The sequence below is a fragment of the Zootoca vivipara genome, chromosome 11 (assembly GCF_965207765.1).
Source record: "Zootoca vivipara chromosome 11, rZooViv2.hap1.1, whole genome shotgun sequence".
In the NCBI taxonomy this organism is placed as follows: Eukaryota; Metazoa; Chordata; class Lepidosauria; order Squamata; family Lacertidae; genus Zootoca; species Zootoca vivipara.
In genome coordinates this window covers 14,111,368-14,138,791 of record NC_142594.1, presented here as the reverse complement: position 1 = coordinate 14,138,791, position 27,424 = coordinate 14,111,368, and the positions used below count along the sequence as shown (strand labels likewise).

Sequence of the window (27,424 nt, the reverse complement as noted above, 5' to 3'; positions counted from 1 at the left end):
TCAAATCCAGGAGAGGTAGTAGGTATTTTAATCAGTGCTTGGTTGTGGTAATATACTGAATGAGGGCCAATAAACCCTGCAGCTCAAGAGGATCTATTTGTTGAGAATTCATCACGATTTGCTTGTACAAAAGTTATGCAGGGGTTAGATTATATACAGTCTTTATTGACCATTCATCTGTTGTTTTTCAGTGAATTTGTTGCGCTAGGGAAACAGCGCACTTTAAATCCACTTTAAATTCTGGTGTCCCTCCTGAAAAATAGTGACAGCCTGGAGGTTTGGATTTGATTTAAGATTTGTATTTTGTTTTCCCAACAACAAACGTTGAGCTGAAAGCAACTCACAAAAGCATTAAAACAACAACAAATGCTGCAACTATCATACCAAACACAGCATATAAATAAAGCAAACAACAGCAACCGTTTCATCAAAACAATTAATACAATTCAATGGAGTCAAAGTAACTCATAATATTGCCAGCATACTTCCTAATCACATGGAACATTAATCCAGAACAACAAGAAATGGATTAGCTGTTCCATGTTGCTGCCCTTAGAAAAGATAGAGGTATTTTTAATAGATGACTCGTCCAGCTGCTTGAGTGGTGTTCAACCTGTTCTGGAAGGGTTTGCATTCCCCCTAAAGCAGGGCTGGGGAACCTGTGCCTCTCAAATGTTGTTGGACTCCCAATGCCCATCTGAGCCAGCCAGCATGGCCAATGATCAGGTGTGGTGAGAGCCTCTGAAGGGTACATTTTCCCCATCCCTGGGCTTGCAGCATTGTCTCTGGAAGCACAAGTGGTCTCTCTAGCTCAATACTGTATCAATTTAGGCTGATTTACCAACCATGGCCTTTCCTGGACAGGTAGCCTTACAACAATTATCCATGCTCTCGTAACCTCTCTCTTGGGTTGTTTTTCTTTTCCCCATCAGCCAAGGGCTCCCTCATCCTATTGGTTTGCTGTTTTTAACTACATCTTAAGTAGCTTCCCTCCCCCCTTTTGTATATAATTTTTATTAGATTTTCTGTTTTACAATTTAAAATACTCATTTTACATCCTTAAGATATCAGTGACTTCCCTTCTTTTTCCATGGTTCATTTTACATACCCTAAATCCCTGCATATTTTACAAAAAACTATATCATTCAGTATTTCATTATTGCATCCATCAAACATATTTACACTGTTGAATTTATCTTATGCTGCCAGCATTTTGAGCTGTACGCAGTTATTTCCCATATATTCAATAAATGTTTTCCAATCTTCTTTAAACATATTTTCTTTTTGTTCTCTTATTCTATATGTTAAGTCTGCGAGTTGTGCATATTCTGCCAACTTAAGTTGCCATTCTCCTTTGGTTGGGACCGCACTCGTTTGCAATTTTTGGGCTAACAAAACACGGCCCGCAGTAGTAGCATACATAAATAACCTTTTCTGACACCTGGGAATTTCAGTCTGAATTATCCCCGACAGAAAGGACTCTGGTTTTTTTTTTTGGAAAGTACTTTTAAAGTATTTGGGAAAGTATTTTTTCAATTCATTATGGATCATTTCCCAATACTCTTTTACAAGTCCACCACATATGAAAGAACGTTCCCTCCACCGCTTTGCACTTATGTGCCTTTTCTTAAAACACACACACAAACCATAAGCATTTTATTGAGATCCTTATATGCATGTTTTCTCCTGTGTACTTGCTCTTTAGTTGTTGCTCACAAGCAGAGGCTTGTGCTCCACTTGCCTTTTAAATCTATCAAACTCTGGCCACAATCCAGCCAAACTTAAGTATTTTAAAATCTTAATGATTTGATTGTTGGATATTTAAGTATGTCCTTACTACTGAATGTTCTGTTTTATTATCTTGATAACACAAACTTGTTCTATAGATAAGGAATCATTTCTATTTAACCCTTTAGATGCTGTGCCTCTTAAACTCTGAAACTCAGCCTGAGCAATGCATGAGTCCAATTCATTATGTATTTAAAATATCTTCTATTAAAATTAAGTTCTGTTTAATTTCTTGCCTTATTTTGAAGGAGCCCAGCTTTTGGTGAAACCCTTGATGGCAGATGGGAAGAAAATAGAAGGGAACCAGAATATTTATATTGTTGGAGCATCTCCCTTGAGGCTGCTTCTGGGAGCTGAAACGGTGGGGTTGGTGAAAGAATGTAATGATAACACAATGAGAGCCTTTACGTATACCGCTAGAAAAACCTTCAAAGATTTTGCAGGTAAATCAAACTGTTTTTAGAATTGTTTCTGACATAATTGCATGTTTTTGCTTTTTAGGGCATAAAAACCATTTAAATTGAACATTGAACTTTCACCTCTCAGTCATGAAACTATATGCATTTTTGAGTTTTGAAATGTGATTATGCTTTCCTACATTATGTGGAAACCTGTTGAATTTTAAATTTTGACATTAAGCAACATTTTTAAAAAAGTAGATTCCAGTGTTTTTTTAATAAATGGATCTGAACAAGTAGCTATCCATTGTAGGAGGCTGAAGGTTTGACACTGTAATACAAACTTCTTTGAGAGTAAGTTTCATTCAACTCAGTGAAGTTTTCTTCTGATTTGACATTTATAGGATTGCATTTTAATGTCTTGGTTAGTTATTTCCTTAAGAGACCTCTTGCTTTGATGACATACTGTGCCTCCCAGATAACTGCTTCCTCTAGGAATTTTGCAAGATAAGAGAACACATGTTCAACCATATCAACTCTTTTCTGATTTAGAGGACAATCATGATTTCCTTACAATGGCAGAGTGTCAGTACATCATCAAACATGAACTTGAAAACCTGAGAGCCAAAGATGAAAAAATGATCCCGGGTTATCCTCAGGCAAAGCTTTATCCGGGAAAGTCAATTAGTAAGTAACTTTGTATTGAAGTTGTTAATTGCATAAGCTCTGATATTGGGGGAAAATGTATGAGAAACCATAATTTTCGTTAGCTTTGGGAGAAAACTTAGATATTGCAAGTTGGCATGTGCAGTTTGCCACAGCTTCTGCTTACATTAATTTTATATAACTATTTCCTATTATTCCTTGATGGAACAACCTAAAAGAAATCTAGACATGCCTAGCAGCTTAAACTTCCTTAACGTATTTTGATTGGTTCTTCTGCTGCAGGTAGGTTTTAAGCTTGATTTATTCTGCACTTAGGTGCTGCTTGCTCCCATCTCTATATGTATATCTATGGGCAAAAAGCCTATTTCATAATATTTGGCACTTGCAAAAGTACAGACATGTAGCAATATTATATCCAGAACAAATTCCATTATCTATGTAAAGTGTCTAAAGCTGAGATCTGTGAACATGATTTGACAGAAATTTAGAATTGAGCTCATGGATCTGTCTTGGAAAAAGTAAGTCTGATGCAACACTCGTGTATATGTTCTTGGTTAAAAATGCCGATGATTAAGTGGTAAATAAATTCCCTAAACTATTAAACAAAAAGTGACTAATTAATGCCACATTTTATTTGTCTAGCAAAATGTATACACTGAGTACTAGGGCAAAAGACTTTTAAGCGATGTGCAATAAACAATCTAAAATAGTCATTTAAAATACCAATAAAAACAAGTTACATAAAAATAGAACTAGTAACTATAAATCACTTATACTTAAGTGGTTTTAATATCAAATTACATGCCTGCATAGGCTTTCTGAACAAAAAAATTTGTAAAGGTAAAGGTAAAGGGGCCCTGACCATCAGGTCCAGTCGTGTCCGACTCTGGGGTTGCGGCGCTCATCTCGCTCTATAGGCCGAGGGAGCCGGCGTTTGTCCGCAGACAGCTTCCGGGTCATGTGGCCAGCATGACAAAGCTGCTTCTGACGAATCAGAGCAGCGCACGGAAACGCCGTTTACCTTCCCGCTGGAGCGGTCCCTATTTATCTACTTGCACATTGGTGTGCTTTCGAACTGCTAGGTGGGCAGGAGCTGGGACCGGAGCAACGGGAGCTCACCCCGTTGCAGGGATTCGAACCGCCGACCTTCTGATCGGCAAGCCCTAGACTCTGTGGTTTAACCCACAGCGCCACCTGGGTCCCAAAAACTATACAGTCGTACCTTGGATCCTCAAGTCAAATGTTTGACTCCCGAACGCTGCAAACCCGGAAGTGAAGGAGCTTCCTGCAGCCAGTTAGAAGCCGCGCCTTGGTTTCCGATCATTTTGGAAGTCGAACGGAATCTGTTCCACTTCCAAGGTACCACTATATTTTATAACCTATGTAATGGTTGTTATTTTATTTATACCCGGCCCATTTCACTCTGTGTGGGAATATGATATCAGGACTAAAAACTACACGTATTAAAAAATATATAGATTGAAAAATGTTATTCAGAGAATCATTTAGTGGGGTCTGGATAAGATAAGTCAGATGATGCATATTTACTCTGCTACATGAACCATTCCAGAATTAATACACTGTCCCTTATTTCTTTTTTTTTCTCTTTCAGTGCGAAGGCTAATATCCAATGGTATTCTACTTCAGATTTTTCCACTTCATGACCCAGAAGAACTAAAGAAACTTGGACATACCTGGTACAAAAAACTGAAAATTAGCTACCAGCCTTTAGGTAAGATAGCCTTACAATCTTGGCTTCTTCTGGTATGAACTGTGCGATTTTATTGGGGCCTCATTACTTATAAGGCTATGTACATCAACCTTTGATGTGAGATACCTATTCAAGACCACAGCACACCAGAACTGAGTAAGCAACAAACAAATTGAGAAAGTTCACCAACAAATAGTCTGTGAAGGTACAGAAAAGTAAATTAGGTCACGTGTTGAAGGGGACCAGGAAGCAAAACCAAAGGACACTAGCCAATTTGTCCTTGAGGAAAATTCCCTCTGATCTGCATGGTTATTACTCTGATCCATCATGGATTTAGTTTGTCTCATCCTGAGCTTGAGCTAATACAAAATGGGCATTTCACATTGACAGACTAACGGTGGAATCCTAACCATGTCTGGTCAAAAGTCCGTGTTACTGAATTCAACAGGGCTTACTCCCAGGAAAGTGGAGTTAGGATTGTAGTTCAGGTGATTTGTGTGTGCTTTTTAAAATTACTGAGCAATGGGAGACTGCCTGAAATTGTCTGCACCTGGGAGCTGTTGCATATAACAGTAGATAAATGTGGAGTTACTTGCCACATGGATCAGGTGTGGAAATGCATTCCTTTCAGCAGTTGGAAATGGCCTGGAGAAAACTGCCTAGTAGTGCCTGATTCATGTGGTGAGCCAGATGATTTTGGGAAGTGGTCCTAATTTACACTTATCATTGTGCTTGCAAAGCAACAGCTTAAACTCTGGTATTGCCCTATCTTTGAGGAAAATGAGGTACGAATTATTAAGTACTCCATACACTACATAAGGCACTTGATGCTTCAGAATGTAATACAGGGGTACCTTGGTTCCTGAATGGCTTGGCTTCTGAACAAATTGGTTCCCGAACTCCGCAAACCTGGAAGTAAGTGTGAACGTGTTTTGGAAGACGAATGTCTGACGTGGCTTCTGCAGCTTCCGCAGCTACCACTTAAGTGCAGGAAGCTCCTGCAGCCAATCAGAAGCTGTGCCTTGGTTTTCAAACGGTTTCAGGAGTCAAATGGACTCCCGGAACGGATTAAGTTCGAGAACCAAGGTACCACTGTAACCCTTTTTATTTTTTTAAAATGCCCCAAAGCTAATGTAAGCCTGCCAATTTGTGTGTGTATGATACTTACATTTATTCTCTTTGTTTTCCCACAGATGAAATTCGCTGCTATTTTGGTGAAACCATTGCTTTCTATTTTGCCTTTTTGGAGTATATCACATTTGCTTTGGTTCCAATGGCTATCATTGGGATTCCTTATTATATCTTTGATTGGGAAGATTATGATAAGTATGTGCTGTTTGCAGGATTCAACCTGCTTTGGTCTGCTATTATCCTTGAACTCTGGAAGCGGTGTTGTGCTCTAATGGCCTACAGGTGGGGGACACTTTTGATGAAGCGACAGTTTGAGGAGCCCAGGCCAGGGTTTCATGGAGTTTTAGGCATTAATCCCGTGACTGGGAGAGAGGAGCCGGTATACTCTAGTTTCAAAAGACAGTTACGAATTTATTTAGTCTCATTACCATTTGTGTGCCTTTGCCTCTACTTCTCACTTTATGTCATGATGGTTTACTTTGAATTGGAAAACCAGGCGCATTTATATCATGAAGAGAACCAATCCGAATTAAGCAGCTTAATATTATATGTGCCCAGCATAATTTATGCCGTTGTGATTGAAGTTCTGAACCGCATCTATAGATACGCTGCAGAGTTCTTAACCTCATGGGGTAAGATTTCTTTCTTATTCTCTTACGTTGAATCATGTTCTAAGATATTTTCGATTCAATGATCATGTGATAGTTGGCTTTTATGAAAGAACCTCTTTATTATGTGAGCTATAATTCCACTGCGAAGGAAGCTTATTGCAAAAAGACTGCGCTAGAAACAATTTAGAGAAATTTGTTTGTGCCAGATAAGATGCCTGTAGACGTGTGATATAGATAACATTTTTGTTCAGTCATGTTGACCCCTCAAGAATTCCATCCACTCCCACTTTTAGAAACATAAAGCCAATACAGATTCTTAAATAATCTGTGGGCCAATTTTAAACAATTAACAGTGAAATCATATATATGTCTACTTAAAAGTAGGCTCTGTTTAGTTCAGTGACACTTATTTCCACCACCATGCTAATACAAGTGTGTGTATAAATTAGTGGAGACTGAAGGTTTTTTTTTTCAGTTGGGGTTAGTGGCCTGAACATAGAAAACAAAAACTCTGCCTTTTATCTTGAGGTGGAATGAAGCCAGAGCTATGTGATCTGAGGGCTCCATTCACGCCTTTCCAAACTGGCAGCAGTTGTATATTTGTAGGAAGAAATTTTTTAATTGTGCTTAACATGGGAGAGTGCCCTGATTGAATGCTTGCAAAAGTGCAAGAAAGACGCTGTTCGTTCAAGTCTCATGGGCTACAATCTGACAATAGGGGTTTCCATGCAAAACAGAGGTAGATCTGATCGCTAGACCATGGCCAGGAGCAATCCAGCATCACCTGAGCTCTGCAAGTGCGGCTTTCTCCCGATTGAAGGGCAGAGTGTTTGAGGACCGGGAAACCAAAATGCTTGTTCCCAAAGCTATTGTACTACCAATCTTGCTGTACGCTTGTGAAACATGGACCAGTTATTAATGCCATCTCCAACTCCTCGAAAGATTCCGTCAACAGTGTCTCCGAAAAACGTTACATATCACTTGGGAAGACAGGCGAGCTAATGTCAGTGTACTGGAAGAAGCAAAGATCACCAGTGCCGAAGCAATGAATCTTAAACATCAACTTCTTTGGATTGGTCATGTTGTGTGGATGCCGGATTATCATCTTCCAAAGCAACTACAGTAGAACCTCTACTTACGACCACCTCTACTTGGGCCCGATCCAAGTCGCAATTGAGGCAAACCCGGAAGTAAATACCAGGTTTGCCACGATTCGCACATGCACAGAAGCGGCTGCCACCGTCTGCATATGCGCACAACGGCGCTTCCACCAGCAACCCGTTTCGCCTAAAGGACGGGCCGCCGGAACGGATTATGGTGGTAAGTAGAGGTTCCACTGTACTCTAGTTCGAACTTAAAAATGGAAAGCATAATGCGGGTGGTCAACAAACTAGGTTTAAAGACATTCTCAAGGCAAATCTAAAAAAATGTAGTATAAACACCAACAACTGGGAAACACTGGCCTGTGAGCACCCCAATTGGAAAACAGCCTTTACACTGTTTCCAATCAAAACTGGAGAGGTTAGCTTTCTTTTCTTGGGTGCCTGATTATCTGGACAGATGCCTATTAGTCACCATGCTTCCCTAGGCGAGGGATGTGTTAGAACCCTCCGCCAGCAACACTTACCAACCGCAGGTCACCCCGGTGACGTGTCTTGCCTGTGTGTGGCTTCAGGTCTTGAAACTTTAAAGGTTCAAAAGTAAAAAAAACACACAAAACAACCTGGAGACAAGTTTGCTCGTTCTTATTTTTTGAGCAGATGTTTTGTAGAGCCAAAGTGTGCCTCCATGTCGAGAGGTGAAATGGAAAACCGCTGTCAATCAAGGCAAAAAAAATCCAAGGAAAACCCAGACAGCGTTGAGCCAGTAGAAATGCTGAAATGAACTCCACCAATATCCATTTTGGGGAACCGCAGAGAAAGAGGGAGAAGCCCTGTCAGCAGTGCTGGGAAGAGGGGAGAGACTTTCCAGAATCCTCTGCAACCTGGCCTGATCCTGCAAAGCTGTGCTTCGCCGCCATCCCTACCTGGGCTTCAGTCCTCTTCTGTCTGCCACTTACCTCCTTGAGGTCTCCTGAGTCCCACAATGTGTTGCTCTTGTAAACTTTGTGGTCTAAGTTCAGCGGGCTGTCCGAGCCAGGGTCTCTCTGGGGGGGCAAGGGGTTTCTTTGCATTTGTGGTCCTCCTGCACACAACTTCAAAGTTGCCGATATCCATTTCGGGGAACTGCGTAGGCAGAGGAAGAAGACCTGTCAGCAGCACTGGGAAGAGGGGAGACACTTCCCAGAATCCTCTGCAACCTGGCCTGATCCTGCAAGGCTCTCTTTGGCCACTCTGTCTGCCATGTACCACATCCGTGAGGTTGCCAGAGTCCCCCAAAGAGTCGCTCTCATAACCTTCATTGTCTACGCTCAGGGAGCTGTCCGAGCTGGCATCCATTTCGGGGAACTGGAAGAGGGAGAAGCCCTGTCAGCAGTGCTGAGAAAAGGAGAGAGAATGTGTGGCATCTGCTACATTTGGAAGCTACAATCAGAGACTGACAAGGAATGTGTCAGCGTGAGGAGGAGACAGGCATGGATCAGAGAGGCACTTTGCACAAAAGCCTTTCCAGGAAAGTAAAACTTGGGACACAGGCTTGTATCTGACATCAGAGTAGATCTATCGAAATGAATGAGCACGAATAACTCGCCCATGACTCTGAATGGGTCTACACTGAGTGGTACCTAATGGGAACCAAGGCACGTTTCCAGAAAGAAGGATTTGAACGGGGGGAGAAAGAGAATGATTATTTTTTATTAATTCATCTGCTATAAACGGCTTCTCAGCTCTTTCCAACCAGTAACACGAACATTAAAATACACAATAAAACATTCAAATACAAGGCACCCATAATTGAAACAGCAAATAAAACAAGGACTCAAAGCTCCATTAACAACTGGCAGTTACCAAGAGAGATCAATCCCCTCACCAGTTTCCCCTCCATTGATCTCCAGAACTTGCTGAAGCGCAATCTGCTTTTCTTGCTCTCTCAAGCAAGGGGGATTTTTTTAAAAAAAATTAAGCCGGGGGGGGGGCGTTACCAATTCTGTCCATGCCACCGACAAACTGCTGATCCACAGCTCTTCAACTGCAAAGGTGGGTTAGGTTCTGAGGTGACATCACAAACGGGTTCCGGATGTGGAAATGTAGTAGGTAGTAGGAGAGGAGATATTGTTTAAATATTATCCTTCCTAACTCACGCTAGTGAGCCATATAGTAGAGCTCATTCCCCTTTACACAACAGGAAGCTAGTTGCAGATTCGTTTGAATCTCTTTAGTTAAGCAGTCTAATCTGTCTTTGCCCAGATTGGATTGATCCTGGTAAATCCCCTTTTGTTCCCTCCTAAAAAGAATAAAGGCAAAGGATTCTCCCTTATAAATAATGAAAAACTTACATTCAGTTCACAGTATGATCCCTGAAGGCAGGTTTGGCTTGTAGTTACAGATACATAGAAAGGTGTGGATTCATCCCAGCAGTGCAGTTCAAGAGAAGCAAGTGGCTCCGAGAGGAGAAAGATGGCAAGAGAGTCCAAAAGAGAGAGATGGCTGTGTGACTGGACCTTTTGTTAGGTCTGCCAGGGTCATGCTCACCTACCTGGTCACATGCAGGGGGTGGATGTTCCAGACAGGTGTAACAGGAAGTTCAACTGGCTGGATCAACATGCACAGGGTAAAATACTCTAGGGAAAAAAGGAATGTTGTATTACATCCTATGTATTTTACCCTGTGCACTTACAGTTATATACACATTGCTTTTTTTCAATAAAGAATATATAATGATGATGATAATTGTGCTTAATATAAATTGCATCTATTGTGCTTTGCGTTTATGTATGTTTCGTTAATTGGGATTTTTTTGGTTAAATTTCAGAAAACCATAGATTGGAGTCTTCATACCAGAATCACTTAGTTCTGAAAGTCCTGGTGGTATGTAGAGTCAGAAATACTTTCTTATTATTTGGGAATAGCTCTTGTCAGGATCCATTGAAATGAGGAGTTTGATCTTTGGCTCCAAACCAATATTTTTTAGCAATGTTTCAAGCAAAACACACTTTCATGTGTGCAGGAATAAACATAAACTCTTACTTTTTAAGTGGTGTTTACATGGATTTAACGAAGGCAAATGATGTATCCTGTAAAGAAAGAATCTAAGTTCATTTGCAAAAATGGTGGAGTGCTTGTTACTGGAAAGGATTCTTCTGATCAGGGGTGTGAGCTAACAAAGCATAATTTTGTGGATACAGTCTTGACTGTTAGTGGAAATCCCTGTGGTCTAGTTTAGGATAGTTGTGTTTTCATTCTGCACAAGCTTCATCAAAATGAATGGGAATTGTGTAGGACAAGATTGGGGAAACTGAAGACTGTATTTCTAAACACACACACACTTCTTTTTCATACATGCACCCCTAGTTCACATGAATGCACCCCATACTCATGTACAAACCCCCCATCCTCCACAAACAAATCCCACTTATGCATCCACATACATACACCTCCATTCACATCCCACACAAACATGCATACATGCATAGACACAGAACTAAAGGTAAAGGGAGCCCTGACCATTAGGTCCAGTCGTGACCGACTCTGGGGTTGCGCGCTCATCTCGCATTAGTGGCCGAGGGAGCCGGCGTATAGCTTCCAGGTCATGATGCCAGCATGACAAAGCCGCTTCTGGCAAACCAGAGCAGCACATGGAAACGCCGTTTACCTTCCTGCTATAGCGGTTCCTATTTATCTACTTGCATTTTGATGTGCTTTCGAACTGCTAGGTTGGCAGGAGCTGGGACCAAGCAACGGGAGCTCACCCCGTCACAGGGATTCGAACCGCCGACCTTCTGATCAGCAAGCCCTAGGCTCAGTGGTTTAGCCCACAGCGCCACCTGGGTCTATAGACACAGAACTAGCTGCTAACTAATGTGAATGGAGGAAAAGAGATTGTCCTTTCTTTGCTTCCATACTGCATGGTGAGACAGGAAAGACCATTTCTCCCCAGGTAGCATTGAGATGCAGGAAGCTCCTTCTTTCCTGTTGCTCCAGAGCACTGCAGAGTAGAGAAGACCATGGGGACCGAAGTTTAAACTCCTTCCCTACTGTAGTTGATTGGAGATTACACTCGGCAGTGGGAAAGGGAACATGTAACCCAGATTCAGATGCTTGGCACACCAGAGGTCCCCTGGGTGTTAGATGGGTATGTGGTAGATTAAGTCCATGGTACTGTATCCTAAGATCTGTGGATTTTTGCTGTGTATGTGCCCAGTAGATCTGTGTTTTAAAAACCTAAAATCAGACATATTTGATATGAATGCTAAAAAACTGATAAGGAAAACTTATTACCCAGATGTGTTATTCTAGTGCATATTCTGGAGTGTAGCTGTTTGACTAAATTATCCAAAATTAGTTGGCAACATAAGGTCTCTTGACTAGATTGATCTCATTTTCTCTTTGGGAAGTTTATTTTCTAAAATAACAATTGTAGAGGAATCATCACAGGATGGCAGCGCAGGTTGCATGGGGTGGGGGGTGAAGAGGCCTTCCTGGGATTATGTCACATGGTCCCTAGCTTTCTCATTTTGAACTGGTTCTGAGATGATGGAATTGAATATATATTTCTTTTTTTCTTTTGCAGTTCAACTTTTTAAATTGCTTTGCATCTTTATTCTACATTGCTTTTGTCATGTTTGATATGAAACTTTTGAGACAGGTGAGTGATCTTACATTCTTTCAGTTATCTGATTATCTTAAAATCTCCAATATTTTTTTATTAATTTACATTAGACTGATTCAGATAATAATTTCAAGCTTGGAAATATCTTCCAGAATCTCTGCAGCTGATCTGCTGTGATAGGTAGTCCTTAAGACTGAACTTAAGGCTACTGTGTTGTAATGTGAAATAATTGCTTCATGTTTAATATGGCTCTGTGCTTCTTTGCTTTACTTGCCATACTTTGTAGTGACTTGGCTACTCTTTTCAGTCAGCATTTAGAGCTGTATCCTTTCTTCACACAAGTTTGAGATATGTACTCTGGGACAAGTGGGTTGCAAATGATATTTTAGTGTGATTTAGTTTTAAGTCAAATTTCTGACCATGAAATTGTTAACATAGTAATGCTAGCGGGAATGAAAGCTGCTACCAAAATGAGCTGCTTCTGTGATTGCTGCCATCCTTATTTCTTCAGATGCAGCCTAAAATTTTGCTCCGCTTCAGTTCAGTATATTGTGGAATTCTTAGATCTGTAGTGCTTGTTACACAGGACATGCTCATTAGTTAATTGAATGCAGATATAATACCCTTTTTAAGGACTGCTACAGTCTTGTTACATGTTTGCTTTGCTTAATTTTCTTAAAGAGCTTGGCAACTTTGCTGATAACTTCACAAGTCCTTAATCAATGTGTAGAAGCTGTGCTGCCTTACTGGCTCCAAAAGAGGCGGACCAAGAGTGTGAAGAAAAAGGTGAAAGCATTGGATATAGATACTGACCTGACTTTGTTTGAGCAAGTTAATCTGGAAAAAGGGATGGATACCTATCCGGTAAGTTGATTGTATCCTCTTCCATGGTTCATTGCATCTGAAAAGTGGAAGCTTAAAAAAACAAAAACAAAACAAATTTGACTATTGCTAATACTTGAAACCTTAATGGAATTTAAAGTGGAAATAAATGCCCCCCAAATAGAAAATGAACATTTTTGTGCTAGTTCAAGCTAGTGGTCTAAACTCATGCTTTATGTTGAGCTCACACCTTCAATCTTTTCCCAGCAGGTAAATCCTAGTGCATGTGACATAGTGGTACCATCAGGACTTTAGGGTCCAGGCCCCACTATCTATCTATCTACGGTCAAAGCTCAGTTTCTGAACGCCTCCATTATCGCATGTCTCGGCTCCTGAAAGCCGAAAACCCAGAAGTAATGGTTTTGGTTTTCGAACAATTTTCGGAAACTGAACAACTTCCGGGCAGTTTTTTTTTTCCTCCATTGACTTTGCCAACCGCCCTTGATCCTCGGTTGTCAAACGTTTCGGAAGTCAAAAAGTCTTCCAGAACGGATTACGTTTGACAACCGAGATTTGGCTGTATCTGTCTTCTGATAAAACACATACCACATCTTACTTCATTTTGAAGTAAGTGAAGCAATCCACATCATATTAAAAAAGGGAGCTCCCAGTAAGACCATTCTAAGCTCATCCCATTCACCTGGACCACCTGTTGCACTAGCTTTAAGAGTTTTTGATTTAGCTGTGGTCTAAACCACTGAACCTAGGGCTTGACGATCAGAAGGTCAGCGGTGCGAATCCCCGCAAGAGGGTGAGCTCCTGTTGTTTGGTCCCACCTCCTGCCAACCTAGCAGTTCGAAAGCACATCCAAGTGCAAGTAGATGAATAGGTACCGCTCTGGCAGGAAGGTAAATGGCGTTTCTGTGCGCTACTCTGGTTCGCCAGAAGTGGCTTAGTCATGCTGGCCACATGACCTGGAAGCTGTACGCCGGCTTCCTCGGCCAGTAAAGCGAGATGAGCGCCGCAACCCCAGAGTCGGTCACAACTGGAGCAAATGGTCAGGGGTCCCTTTACCTTTATATTAAGAATTGTTAAGAGGTTGGGGGTCTTGTACTCGGCCCTGTTCATGAACGTTGGTTCTGTCTGGAGCTCAGATTTCTGGGTAAAGAGGCGAGCTCATGAAGAAGCAGTTTCTCTTTCTGCTGGCTGCTAACACTCTCTTTAATAGCACCTGGGTGCTGGCTTGTCTGTACCAGGGCTTCAAGGCCAAGGATGATGACTTCACTTAATTGGGAAGAATTTAGCAGTTGTGGAGTCACACATACACCCTAGACCAGGCATCTCCAAACTTCGGCCCTCCAGATGTTTTGGACTACAATTCCCATCTTCCCTGACCACTGGTCCTGTTAGCTAGGGATCATGGGAGTTGTAGGCCAAAACATCTGGAGGGCCCGCAGTTTGGGGATGCCTGCCCTAGACTTTTAGCTCTGGAAAGTTTTGGCCTAGACACCTTCTGATTGGCTGGTTATTAAGTATTACCCATAGGCCATCTGTGATGCCTCACCTTTTCCCTTTGCTTCTCTGACTGTCACCTGTGTTATAGGGCCATGGATTCATTGTTAATGTATCAGGCTAGATTAGATTAGCCTTTTTGCCTGTTCTGTGATTTCCCAGATAGTCCTATATTCCTAATAGCATTTTTCTTTCTTATTTTTCCTATGCGATAAGCTGGCTTCATTATATGCTGCTATTTTAATTGTGATTAGAAAACATCTACATCTTCATTCTAAACCATTGTCTGGACTCTTTTAGTCACATCTGTGACTGTATAATTTGGCTTCTTTTGCATGAGGCCCCAGAAGCAGAGAGTGGTACTTCAACTTCTGCTTCTTGGGATCTTAGGGATGTCTGGAATCTCCTGACTCAGATTGGGTGGGCAAACAGCCTTGGGGGCAGCTGTTCTATCTAAAAGCAGTTTGTTTATTTCCTGTGTGTTAGCCGCGTTTGAAACACCAATAAACATTTACTTGGGCTTTGGGACAAATTTCCTGACATTAGTAAGGTTTTATTTGATAAATTTAAAGTTGGGGCAAAAGCACATACCAAGCACGGTTCTTTAAGAGAGGATGTAATTATTAAAACACCACCTTCATTCTAACTGGTGATTTATGTTGGGCATGGAGCAGTGCTGTACACGGTCTCTCATGTTTTAAGTGAGTGCCCTCAATGTTCCACACAAGATGAATTAATTGATCTTCAAATGAATAGAAATGAAAACAGGTAGTTGGTATGTATACTCTGCTCATGTCAATCTTACACTCCCTGCTTTTTATTTTACACCCACGCTCTCCACTTTAATATTTCTAATTCGGAAAATACGTAGGTTTGCCAGGATCTGTAAAGCTGCTTCTAATCTTGTATTTATGGTTAAATTGTTCTCTTTTCTTCCAGGGTACTTTTGATGATTATTTGGAGTTGTTCTTGCAGTTTGGCTATGTGAGCCTTTTTTCATGCGTCTACCCTTTGGCAGCTGTTTTTGCAGTGCTCAACAACATCACAGAGATGTATTCTGATGCCTTAAAAATGTGCAGGATCTTTAAACGCCCGTTTTCAGAACCTGCTGCAAATATTGGTGTATGGCAGGTAATCCATTCAGATGCATAATGTTTGAATAACTTCGTCATTTATTTGTTTCTCTATTTGCCATTGGAATACAGGAGAAGTTAGTAATTTTCGCTCACTTTTAAGGGTATAAAAGTGGGATATACAGTATTTTTACGTCTATAAGACGCCCCCATGTATAAGATGCCCCCTATTTTTGGGGACTCAGATTTAGGAAAATGTGGGGAGATAGCCCAGATTATAAGACGCCCCCAAACTTGTGACACAATTTTTTTGGGGGGAAAACTAGTATTATACACGGAAAAATACGGTAAGACTAAAAAGTATGCCATGAGTTTACAGTAAACTGAGAATTCAATTAAAAAGCAAGCATGGGAAATCCAAACCTTACTACTCCTCCGCCCCTGGCCTCCTGGTGGCAGGGGGGGGGGGCTGGGGGTAGAGGAGGGGGGGGAGGACAAACTCAGCCCTAAAATGGACCGCCTTTGGCTCCCAACGCCTACGGGTCCTACTGGTGGCAGAAGTGGACTGGTGAAGGGAGGGAGGATGGAGGGACGGTTACATATATTATGCTGTGTCTTGTTTTTGTTTATATTAAAATCAATAAAAATTATTATAAAAAAATAAAATAAAAAGTAAGCATAGGTACAAAATGACAGAGACAAGAAATAGACATGTAGTGTGGGGATTTAGCTGTCAGTCTAGCATTTAGCTACAGTGTCTTAAAACTGTGCTGTAGTTTTTAAAAGAAGTATCTTATTCCCTGCAGATAAGGCAGATTTACATGTTATTTTATAGGCTACAGGGCATTCAATTTAGGGTAAAGGTAGGGTAACCTGCAGCTCTCCAAACGTGGTTGAACCACAATTCATAGAATCATAGAATGTGATTTTAAGCCATCTTTAGGCTGTTTGGCCAGACTATTAGTAGCAGATTTCATGCAGATACCTGTCATAGCTGCCAAGTTTTCCCTTTTCTCGCGAGGAAGCCTATTCAGCATAAGGGAAAATCCCTTTTAAAAAAGGGATAACTTGGCAGCTATGATACCTGCCCCAAACTTTTTGTTATTGGCACTTTTGAATGTAACAAAGAGGAATGTCAGGGCTATTCAGGAGCCTGAGCAAAGAGAACACATTTTTGTTAAAGGAATTCTGGTTCTTTTTCTTTTTGTTTCAGTTGGCTTTTCAAACTATGACTGTCATATCAGTGGTTACCAATTGTGTCCTTATTGGCATGTCACCTCAAGTAAATGGACTGTTCCCAGAATCAAAAATCGAGCTTATCCTAATTGTAGTGTTGGCAGAGGTAAGTTGACAATTTAATTATTTGCTTATGGTCTGTAAGCAGGGCTATTTTTTTTTCTCGAAAAAGAGGAGCAGGAACTCCTACTTCTTCTTCTTTTTTTTTTAAAAAAAAATATTTTTATTAATTTTCCAATTAAAACCAATTATATCACATTCAATATTTCAAATTATACACATATATATATCAATCAAACCGAATGTTATGCCAAATCATCTAAAGAATTTTTTATTTGGGTTCCCATGCTTCAAGAAATTGGGAATTCCTCGCAACTGTCCACTGCCGTCTTTTTTCTAAAGTTCAAATCGTCTTCCAAGTTCATAATAATCCAGATCTTCCCCTTACAGTCACATAGATGTTTTCCACTTTCATCCGATTGTTTCCCAGCTGCTGAGATAAATATCAAACAAAGTTTCACAGATGTTCTTTCTCCTGTGTGAGTTAATCAGTCCAGCCTCCCCATAAATCTTCTTAATGGAGCTCCCTGTTGCGTCGAAGCAGCTAGAAGCAGCGCCATCTTAAAAAGCTCAAATCACTTTCGTTTTCTCTCATAGCCATGAAGATTTACGATCATTATAGAATTTACAGCTTTTCCAGGCAGGAGACCCAAACATCAAACCATAAACTTTTGGTAAATTAATGGATCTCCTTGCCCTATAGCTGAACTTAGCTTCAGGTCGCTGCTCCAATTTAAAGTGCGTCACAGCTCATAAATCCTCCGAACGCGTCCAGAACTCCTTCCGTCCGACTAGGGGGGGGCTTTTCTCATCGGCAACTCCACATCTTTAAAAAATATGCTCAGTAACAACAGTTATAAAGTTCAACTCACACAGTCTTTTGCTTCTCTTTCACTCCAAACAAGCCAGGACATCGCGTCCGGGAAGGTACGAGGCAACAATATGAAGGAAAAAAATAAAAACTCACTTCCCTTATCGCTCCGTCCCCATCAATCCTTCTTCCAGATGCAGTACAATCTTTGACTCCTCTCCCTCAGCAGCATAAATTTCTCAGCAGTAAACAGCGCTTCTTCCCCTCCTTCTGAAGTATGTCCATAGATTTAAGCCTAATTATCTTCTTTAACCATGGAAATCCCCGCCATGCAGATTAGCGTCCGGGAGTCCTGGCCCTCATAAGTGCTCAGCCCAAGCTCCCCCCACTCCAAAAACAGTCGGAGTGGGTCTGGGGGCATCGCGGGCCAGCGGCCCCTCTCCGTAACCCCCGGAGAGGGTAGGGGGTTGCCATTTACTCCCCTAGCAACCGCCAAATTCCTTACGAAGGTCAGAGAGATGGAAAACAGGTCCGCCATTCCTGCAGGCGGAAACCGGAACCCGAGGCTAACTCCTACTTCTTTTTTGATGAGCAACCCTAAGGTGGCGGAATTCAGTTCCCTGACCATAAGAGTTTGTAAGCTGTGCATTTCCTTGACTGCTACATCCACCATCTCACTAGCTAGAGAATCTTATGCATCATTGCTTTTCAAGCTTTCCTATCTGTTAGGGAACCTTTTGTACATGGATAGGTCTATTATAAGATCCCAGCAAGTTGCAGAGGGGGCACACACATAGGAGCTAGCAGCTGCATGCTACTGGGGCAGATCCATGCATTGGAAAGCGGTTTGTGCAAAACAGTTGTCTTGACCAATTGTTGTGGCCAGACGTATTCTAGTTTTGGAGTCCAGCTGAAAGTAAAGTAGTTCTCGGGATGGATGAAAAGTCCTGCTTCAAGTTGTCCAGCTCTCCTGCCACTTTGTGGTATTTTGGGATAGTCTACCTGCAGAAATGCCATCATACGTGGTCAGATTTTCACGGCTTAATGTGAGGTGTGGACAAGGCCTGTGAGATTAGATTATTCTCTAGACTTCCTTCCAAAATACTTTCCTGTCAGTTATTCTGTGCTGTTTTCAGTCATTTCTTAATCAGTGTTCATTATTAAATTCTGTATAATAATATTTTAAAGAACAAATTGCTTTTGCTTTGAAATTATTTTGAATGGAGGCAAAGTAAACGTTTTGGCATCACACTGTCACAAGAGAGACTTACGGAAACAGTAATTTCAGAAAAATTAAAAGGGGGATTTATGGGGTGCTTTGAAAAAGCTTTGGCCTCATAGTATCATAGTGAGGAAAGGGGAAGCAGTTATAGACACACACACACACACACACTGTGGAATCTTTTGAGCGTCACCAATAAACTTGTTTTCATCAAGTCATCGCAGCAGGGGAGGGGGGCTGTGGGAGTAGTCAATTATTGTAAAGAAAGGCTATTTTAAAATAATAATATATGTTAAAGCCAAGTTTTGAGGGGGTCACAAAAAATCCTTGAGGTACCAGATACAATCCATAGGCTGCATTTGTTATGAGTATCTTAGAAAATTTGCGGCAATAGTGACCAGCAGCTTGAAGGCAACAAATTAGCTAGTTGAGATATCTAGAATCTCTGGAGTCTTTTAGAAGAGGATTTCTGGGTTTCCCATAGCATTTTTGGCTACACAGAAAAGCAGACATCAAGTAAGACTCTGACTGACTTTTTTCATTCTCTTAAAGAAGTTTGAAAACCCTGAATCATTTGAGAACTAATGAGTAAAGCTGCTCGTTGGATATTTTATTCAGATATTTGTATTTGTTTTCAGAACCAAATAAGTAAAATGCATCTCTGCTTGCATGTTAAGGTCACAGATGGTAAAGTGCAGCTTATGAAAATCAAGCAGTGACTTGGTTCAGTGGTACATACATGTGAAAAAGAATTATCGGGCATAACTAATTCAGAATGCTACAGGAGGTTCAATCAAAGTCCATGGTGATTTACATTAACACATATTTTCTACTAAGGAGTTTATTTAAAGCTGTAATAGCTCATTTTCACACAATATGAAACACAAAATCTCTCTTTATGTTTGCCTCCATGCTGGACAAGAATTAGAAATTTTAAATTCACACTTTTGGTCTATAATAATTTCTTTGGTCTATGATAATTTCTTTGCAGTCCAACTGAAACTTTCTAAATAGCACTGTCCTTGGCACTATTCACATACAAAACGGTTTGGTAATATGCTGTCGGCTTGCATGCTTTCTCCTCCTCTGCTAATTCTTTCTGAATTTCTGATTAGGGGGAAATCACAGCTTTTTAATGGTTTGGGTATATAGTAACTTCAAATTATGATTAGCTGGACATCAGGGAGGGAAATCAGAACAATGAAGCATGGAGTGCATGAGCCCACAGATTACTCATGTCTTGCCAAACCAGTAGTTTGACATTATATGATAACCAGCCCACTGTTTTCCATCTGTATTTTCAATGAAGATTATTACACTGGAGCAACAGAAAAGGTATTGGTTCATAAGTCAGCAAATCTGAAATAAGACTTATGTTTAGATTTGAAACAACAGACAAATTACCTGGGGTTTGTTTGGAAAGTGAAGTTCTACAAATTGATATACGCTGAAGGGAAAACAGATGGAGTTTTCTTTCTCTCTGAATTTAGTATCATTGGAAATGATGAAAATTAGTAAACAGCACACACACACCATTCATCTTTGGATCTTACAGACTATAACAAAAGGATTTTGCAGTATTTTATGCTTCGTATTCGTTCAGATTTTTGTACACCGCCATCTTGTGGTGAATTAATACAATTACAGTCATACCTTGGTTTAGGTACGTCTCGGTTTGAGTACTTTCAGTTTAAGTACTCCACGGACCCGTCTGGAACAGATTAATCCACTTTCCATTACTTTGAATGGGAAAGTTCGCTTCAGGTTAAGTACGCTTCAGGTTAAGTACGGACTTCCAGAACCAATTACACTCATACTTCGGGTTAAGTACACTTCAGGTTGAGTACTCCGCAGACCTTTCCATTACTTTCAATGGGAAAGTTCGCTTCAGATTAAGTATGCTTCAGGTCAAGTACAGACTTCCGGAACCAATTGTGTACTTAAACCGAGATACCACTGTAATGGAAAGTACGGGTATTTGCCTTGTAGTATGATCTCTTTAAAAATAATGCATTAAAGCAGCATTTCCCAACCTTTTCCCGACCGTGGCCCCTTCCGACCTTGTTTCCTTCCTGTGCCCCCCCCATGGGCATAGCCGGGGGTGGGCAGCTAAACAACACTTATTTGACCCCAGTTATTTGACACAGAGGGGGAAACCTACAGATACAGTCCAAAAGGCGCACAGGGAGTTCTATATATATGGGAGAATTTTAAATAGCAAGTGGTCCTCACTGACCTAGTGCAAAAAGATCTTGTCATTCAGAGGAGCCCTTTGCTGCCTAGATCAGGCATCCCCAAACTTCGGCCCTCCAGATGTTTTGGACTACAATTCCCATCTTCCCCGACCACTGGTCCTGTTAGCTAAGGATCATGGGAGTTGTAGGCCAAAACATCTGGAGGGCCGCAGTTTGGGGATGCCTGGCCTAGATAAAACACTATACAGTGTAGTCCCACACACCTTTACCTGGGAGTAAGGCCCACTGAACTCAGTGTGACTTTCTTCTGAGTAGACAGTTATTTACTAGATGCAAGTCAGCAGCACCAGATGACTCCACTCGGCTAGGCGCTGGAGTGGATTTCACCCCATGCCTTGCAGAGCCAGGGCATCGCACTTATCTGACCTGGGGGTTCTAGATCATGGGCTCTACTGGTCAAAACGGAAGCCTTGGTGATCACCCTTTCCCACCAGAAACAAACCAGGACTGCTCCCAAGAAAATGCACGTGGCAAAAAGGAGTGCTAGTCCCTTGGAGTACCCTGGGGGTACTATGCTTTGAAGTATTCTGTATATTTGACTTTCTTCAGATTGTTTTATTTATGTTTTATTGATTTAATATGCCGTAAACTGCTTTGAGATTTTTCTTAAAAATATAAAGCGGTATAGAAATTTAAAAAATAAAAAAAATAAAAATAAATATGGCCCCCGATTGTGAAACACTTCATGAAGCGCTCACCCACACTTCTACTTGACCTGCCATTTCCCCATCTTTAGTCTCTGACTCAGAGCAAATTCCAATGTGATTTCTGTGGGTTGACCTTTTCTCCCGATTCAGCACTGAAGAGTAGGTTTTCCTGGGGAAAGCAGTGGGGCAAATGGAAAACAGCTCAGATCCGTGTCCAGAAAGCACATGACAAGCAGAAGTGTTGAAGAGCCCTTGCTCACCTTTCCTTTAAACAGTCATTACCTTTGACCCTCAGGGATTCCCCCTTGACTAAAGGATGTTGGGCATAGGCCCATGACACAAATTTGAATAAAACTGGCATAGGATAAATTATATGGATAGATATGCCTGGGCAAATTAAGATGGTGAGTGGCTGGGTTATTACCCTGTACCTGTAAGCAAAGTAAAACAAAACTTTGGTTTGTTTGTTTGTTTTTAAGGGAGAAGGAAAGGGGCAGGAGTTCTGGGGCCTGGGAATTGGCACTCCGGGGCCATTACCAATAACTAGGCTTCTTAGTTGCTGCAATACTATCAGTGGAATGTTTAATTGAAATATTTAAGGCCTGACCTACTAATCTTGTTTAGATTCCATTGACTTAATTGGGTTTGTCTCTGGTATAAGTGCCTTGACAATTTCAATGTATACAATTATTGCCCGGTTAGTTGAACATAAACATTTCATTTGTCACAATCCAGGAGGAAGGCCAATTACTGCACTATTGAAACAGTTCGTTCCTCTCCGCTAAGGCTCCAGCCACATTTGTTGCCATGTATTAATAGGCAGCCACAGGCTGTGCTTGGATCGACTGCAGGTGGTGGTTAGGTATAGGAGGAAACAGGAGAAGGGGCAGTGAAATGGGGAAATTATATGGTACTCCACATCAGTTGTTGAGCTTTGGTGCAAACCACAACAGTGCAATTGCGGTTAGCAAGGAAGAAGTGGACCCTGATTTGGGGTTTAGAATTTGGATACACTTTATTCATTATTTACAATTAAGAAATGAGTGGCCGGCGTGGGACTTTTTCTCCCCCACCTCAAACTTTACCTGAATAAATGGCCTGGTTGTCCACACCCCATATCTGCTCTAGGTCCAAGACTTTGGATCAGCCCCAACCTGGGACTAGCTGGATCTGGGCCCCAAATCAATTGGGGGGGCTGCCCTAATGTTTATACGCTAATCAAGTGTATGGTCATAGAAGCAGGGGGGGGGTGATGGAAGGAGACACTGCATCTTCTTCACCGCCACTCCAAATGTAGGCTTAATCAAGAGTTTTAAAACCCTTATTGAACTCACGGTTGGGAGGGGGTGGAGAAAATAGATGCATCCTCCCCGCCTCCCGTTGTGCTGCAGAGACCAGGATTAAACCTTCTGCTCACTAGCTGGGGAGTGGACAATGCAGTCCTGCTCATCTTGGCTTTGTCTTATGTGTTCTGGGAACATGCAAAAGCAGTCAAATAGCAATGTGGGGCTGTTTGAAAGCTGCCTTACAACCTCATACTGCTTTTTGATGTAGATGCCTGCCTTTACACACACACACACACACACAGAGAGAGAGAGAGAGAGAGAGAGAGAGAGAGAGAGAAACCCCCTGCCCAGCTCTGGCTATCTCTTTTTTTAAAAAGAAATTATTCATTTTTAGCTCTAACAGTTAATGTCACAAATAAATCATAAACACATAGGATTCTCTGAATCCCTGGACTTCCCTTCACCCCTCCATGGTTTCCATAGTTATTCTTTTCCAACTGCATCATATAATGTTCTCCATATTTTCTTAACACTCAGTTCTCACCATACCAGTAGTTCTCGTTACCTTGCAAGTGTTTTTTGAAATCCTGCCAATGTTTTTAGTTGTTTACAGTGTTTTGGTTTGTGCTTGATCCAAATCCAAACATTCTCAAGCTGAAGATTTTGACTGCAGTGAAACCCTAACATATGGTTAGGCTAAGAGCAGGTCCCTTTTCTAGCATGTGCCCAGATCCGCTGGACATTCCCATTCCACATTGCAAAGCTCTAATTAGAGGCAGCTTCCTAGCTATGGGGAAGCCCCTGTTTTTCTGCTAAGAGTGTTAGGAAAGCCCCCCCCCCCAATTTATTGACAGCTGCATGAATAGCTAGGAAGTGGAATGGGCAAGCAGAATATAAAATGGAAAAATGGTATAAAGCGGTGTGGGATTTGGCTATTAATGATAAATTAACATGTGCCATTAAGGTAAGATGGGGAATGTGCAGGAGAAATTATTTTGAGGAGATATGGAGGCTGTTTGTAGAATTTGTACAGTGGACACTCGGGTTGCGAATGTGATCCATGTAGGAGGCACGTTCGCAACCTGCAGAGCCACGTCTGTGCACGCGCAGGTCAGAGTTTGGCACTTCTGCGCATGCGCAAATCACGATTTAGCGCTTCTGCGCATGCGCGAGCACCAAAACCTGGAAGTAACTCGTTTCGGTACTTCCGGGTTCGGCAAAGTGCGCAACCCGAAAACACGCAACCTGAAGTGTCTGTAACCCGAGGTACCATGTGACTGTACTGTTAAAACAGAAAGGGGTCAAACCATCACAAGAGGTGTTGAAATTTTGGAAGGTTGGATAGTTATTATGGAATGGTCTCGGTGGTGGGGTGCACATTTTTATTCTTACTTATTTATGATTATTACTTTGTCAAAATAAACTAAAAATAACAAAAAAGAGTGTTAGGAAAGGTGTGTTTTCAACTTAGTCCTCTCCTGACTCACCTTCCAAGTTGTGATGGTTGTTCAGTGCAAAGACCATTGAGAATACTATCCTAACTTACAGAGGACTTAAGGAAGGCGAAAAATGTGCCTATCTGCAGCCAGACATGAGAAAATTCCTTTCTGGCCCCCAAATGGAGCAACCATCTGCAGCCTGGAGTAAACCTGTTAAGCAAGGGGGGGCAGGCATTGACTGCCAGCGTCCCAAAGAGACTGGGCAACATGAGATGGGCTCATTTGTTTTTCGCTGTCTCTGGTTCAGAACTGCAATAATGTAGGCGATGATCCTGGAACTCTGGGGAATTCCATAATGGCCTTGGGAAACACGATCACAGACGTGTGTTCTTGGTATCTGCTAGCGATTGCACAAATCCAGTTGTGTGTCAGACCACTGTGACCTGCTTTGACCCTGTACTTGGAATACATCCTACTGTACTGAATGTTGCCCTGGTGAACATGATGCCAAAAGGGTTGGGACATGACCTAGTTAGTGTTGCCATTAGGGAAGGTAGAGATTCGGTTCGCATTTTAATGCAAAACTACCCGGTTCACATTACCTTAAACAATATATGCACCGCAACTCAGCTATCTTTTGAAATGCACACTGTTACGAATTGCACACTTTTTTATTTCATAATGCACTTTCCCAACCAAATGATGTGTATCAAAAATTCATATATTAGGGGAAAGTGTTTAAAAATGCACATATTAATGAATATAACATTAAAATACACCTTTTATTAGGGGGAATTGCTTGTGAAAAGGTTTATTAGGATAAATATGCATGAAATGTTAATGAACCTTAAAGAGGACTTAAAAAAAACCCCAAGCTGATGTCGAAATTGAGGAACTGAGCTTAAGATTTGAAAAATGAGAAATGGAATGAAACCAAGATGGACAAATTTGGCCATTCCTACCGTAGTTGACATGGGATTGTTGTTTACCCGTTTTCTCGTAATCTCATTTCTCCCTACTTGAGCTAAAGTGATAGCATATGCTATGCTGTAGGCTAGGCCTCTCCAGAATTCAGCATGCTAAAGAGGTAATTGAGTCCAAGCAAAGACCAGTAGTGCTTGGAAGTATGCTAATGAAATATGCTGCAAAACTTTAATTTCAGTGTAATTAGGGACTGTGACATCAACATGATTTATATAGGGATTCTCTTTAAATCCTGTTGTTTCGGGACAATTTAAACATCTGCTAATTTTGTAAAGCAACATCTGAAATACAAAATAATTGTCTTTTAGAAATTATATTTTGTTAAATAGGGTTCTGGAATGAACACACACACACACACACACACACACACACACGATTTTCCAGAATTAATTTTGCAAAATGCATGAAATTGAATTTTTGAATATATAGGCTTATGGGCTGTCACAATACATTATGAAGTGACTGTCAAAATAAATTATTTACTTATTCCCCCCCTCCCCCAACTGATTCCATTCTGTACTTGATGAAAGTGTCAGTCCAAAGCGTCCCTTCTCTGACTGGAAGAAATTAGTCGGGTGGTAATTCTCAGAGGTATTTTTCATTAGCTCTGGTGCTGTGGAAGGGACTCAGCATGCAGCTGCTTTCTCTTTTTTTATACAGTTAGGTCTTCAAAAGAAGTCACAGGAGACTTCTAATGTGTGCATATAATAAGCTGAATCTGTACAGTGGATAATACAAAGAAGGCACAGCATGCAGCTGCTGAAAATGCGTACCCTATAATATGCTTGATCAAGGTTAACACTAGTCAAAGGAACTGTCATAAGATAAAAGTAAGCTATTAGGAGGTGTGTGAGAAATGCAAGCTAAAATAAATATTTTGTTTGCTCTTGTTATTACACACATAGCTTTACATGCATATTTTTAAAGCCCTCTAAACTCTGCCATCTTGAAATCACTTGCTACCTCTTCCAGCCAATAACATCACTAACTGACAATGTTGTCAGGATTTCAGATTAAAGAATATGGTCATTTTGTGTCCAAATGTTAGGTACAGAATCTGAAAAAGAATTTAGAAATGCAACTTTGCAGTCTTCCACACACTTACTTGGGATCAATGGGACTTTGCAAGGTCAATGCTCAGAAGACTGCAGACTAGATCTTCAAATTCCTTGGGATGTCTCATGACAAGCGGTGTTGTCATGCATTGGTCGCATCTCACCTGTGTCATAAATAAATGGATGCTGTCATTACATATTATAAGACATTGGAAACAGTTATATCGCTAAATTCAGCATCAGTGAAGCCTTTGTGTGAATAATGTGTTTGCTTCTGTTTGCCATGCTTCAAGAATGAGAGAGTAACGTTTCTGTAACGTTTCACTAAGCTTTATTGACTAAATGAAATGTGTTTAACTGAACCTGTATGTCTAAGAGCCATCTCTGAATCCGTGATTTTCTGTGTGCTGAAATGAAAGCGGGGCTATCTCCCCTCCGCTTGCTGTTGCTTCTGTTGCAGGGGAGACTAGGGGGGCAGTTGAAATGCTCTTGATGGGGTCCTCTGAAGGACTGGGTTCATAGCCTTGGGGGGGGGGTACTCCTGGATCCTTTGCTGTCACTTGAGGCTCAGATGGCCTCGATGGCACAGAGTGCATTCCTATCTAGACAAGGATAGCCTAATTTCTGTTTATGCCCTGGTAATGTCTAATTAGATTACAGCAGCACATTATATGTGGGGCTGCCTCTGAAGGTGGTTCGGAAACTTCTGCTGGTGCAGAGTTCAGCAGCCATATTGCTCTCCAGAGGCAAGCACACAACAATGATCCTGACCTGATACTGCCAGTTTCCGGGCCCAATTCAAAGTTCTGGTTTTGATCTATGAAGCCTTAACTGCTCAGGATTGCAATACCTCCCTATATGAACCAACCCAAACCCTGCAATTACCACCTGAGGCCCTTCCTCATGTGCCCCCTTCCATGAGAGGTCCGGAGGGTGGCAACACAAGAATGGGGCTTTTTATTCAGTGGTTCCCCATTTGTGCAATGCTTTCTTCAGGGAGGCTATAACCAG

The 27,424-nt window shown here is 41.4% G+C and overlaps 1 protein-coding gene across 3 annotated transcripts in view; it reads left to right on the top strand.

Moving 5' to 3' along the window:
• Positions 1 to 27,424, top strand: part of ANO10 (anoctamin 10) — an 88,055-nt gene that overhangs the window by 12,510 nt on the left and 48,121 nt on the right. For all 3 annotated transcript variants that reach the window (XM_088653870.1, XM_035129045.3, XM_035129046.3), the window contains exons 3-11: positions 2,037 to 2,231; positions 2,739 to 2,873; positions 4,465 to 4,584; positions 5,757 to 6,326; positions 10,215 to 10,270; positions 11,973 to 12,047; positions 12,693 to 12,875; positions 15,285 to 15,476; positions 16,632 to 16,760. In XM_088653870.1, coding sequence (XP_088509996.1) covers positions 2,037 to 2,231; positions 2,739 to 2,873; positions 4,465 to 4,584; positions 5,757 to 6,326; positions 10,215 to 10,270; positions 11,973 to 12,047; positions 12,693 to 12,875; positions 15,285 to 15,476; positions 16,632 to 16,760 — 1,655 coding nt within the window. The remainder of the gene's footprint in view (positions 1 to 2,036; positions 2,232 to 2,738; positions 2,874 to 4,464; positions 4,585 to 5,756; positions 6,327 to 10,214; positions 10,271 to 11,972; positions 12,048 to 12,692; positions 12,876 to 15,284; positions 15,477 to 16,631; positions 16,761 to 27,424) is intronic.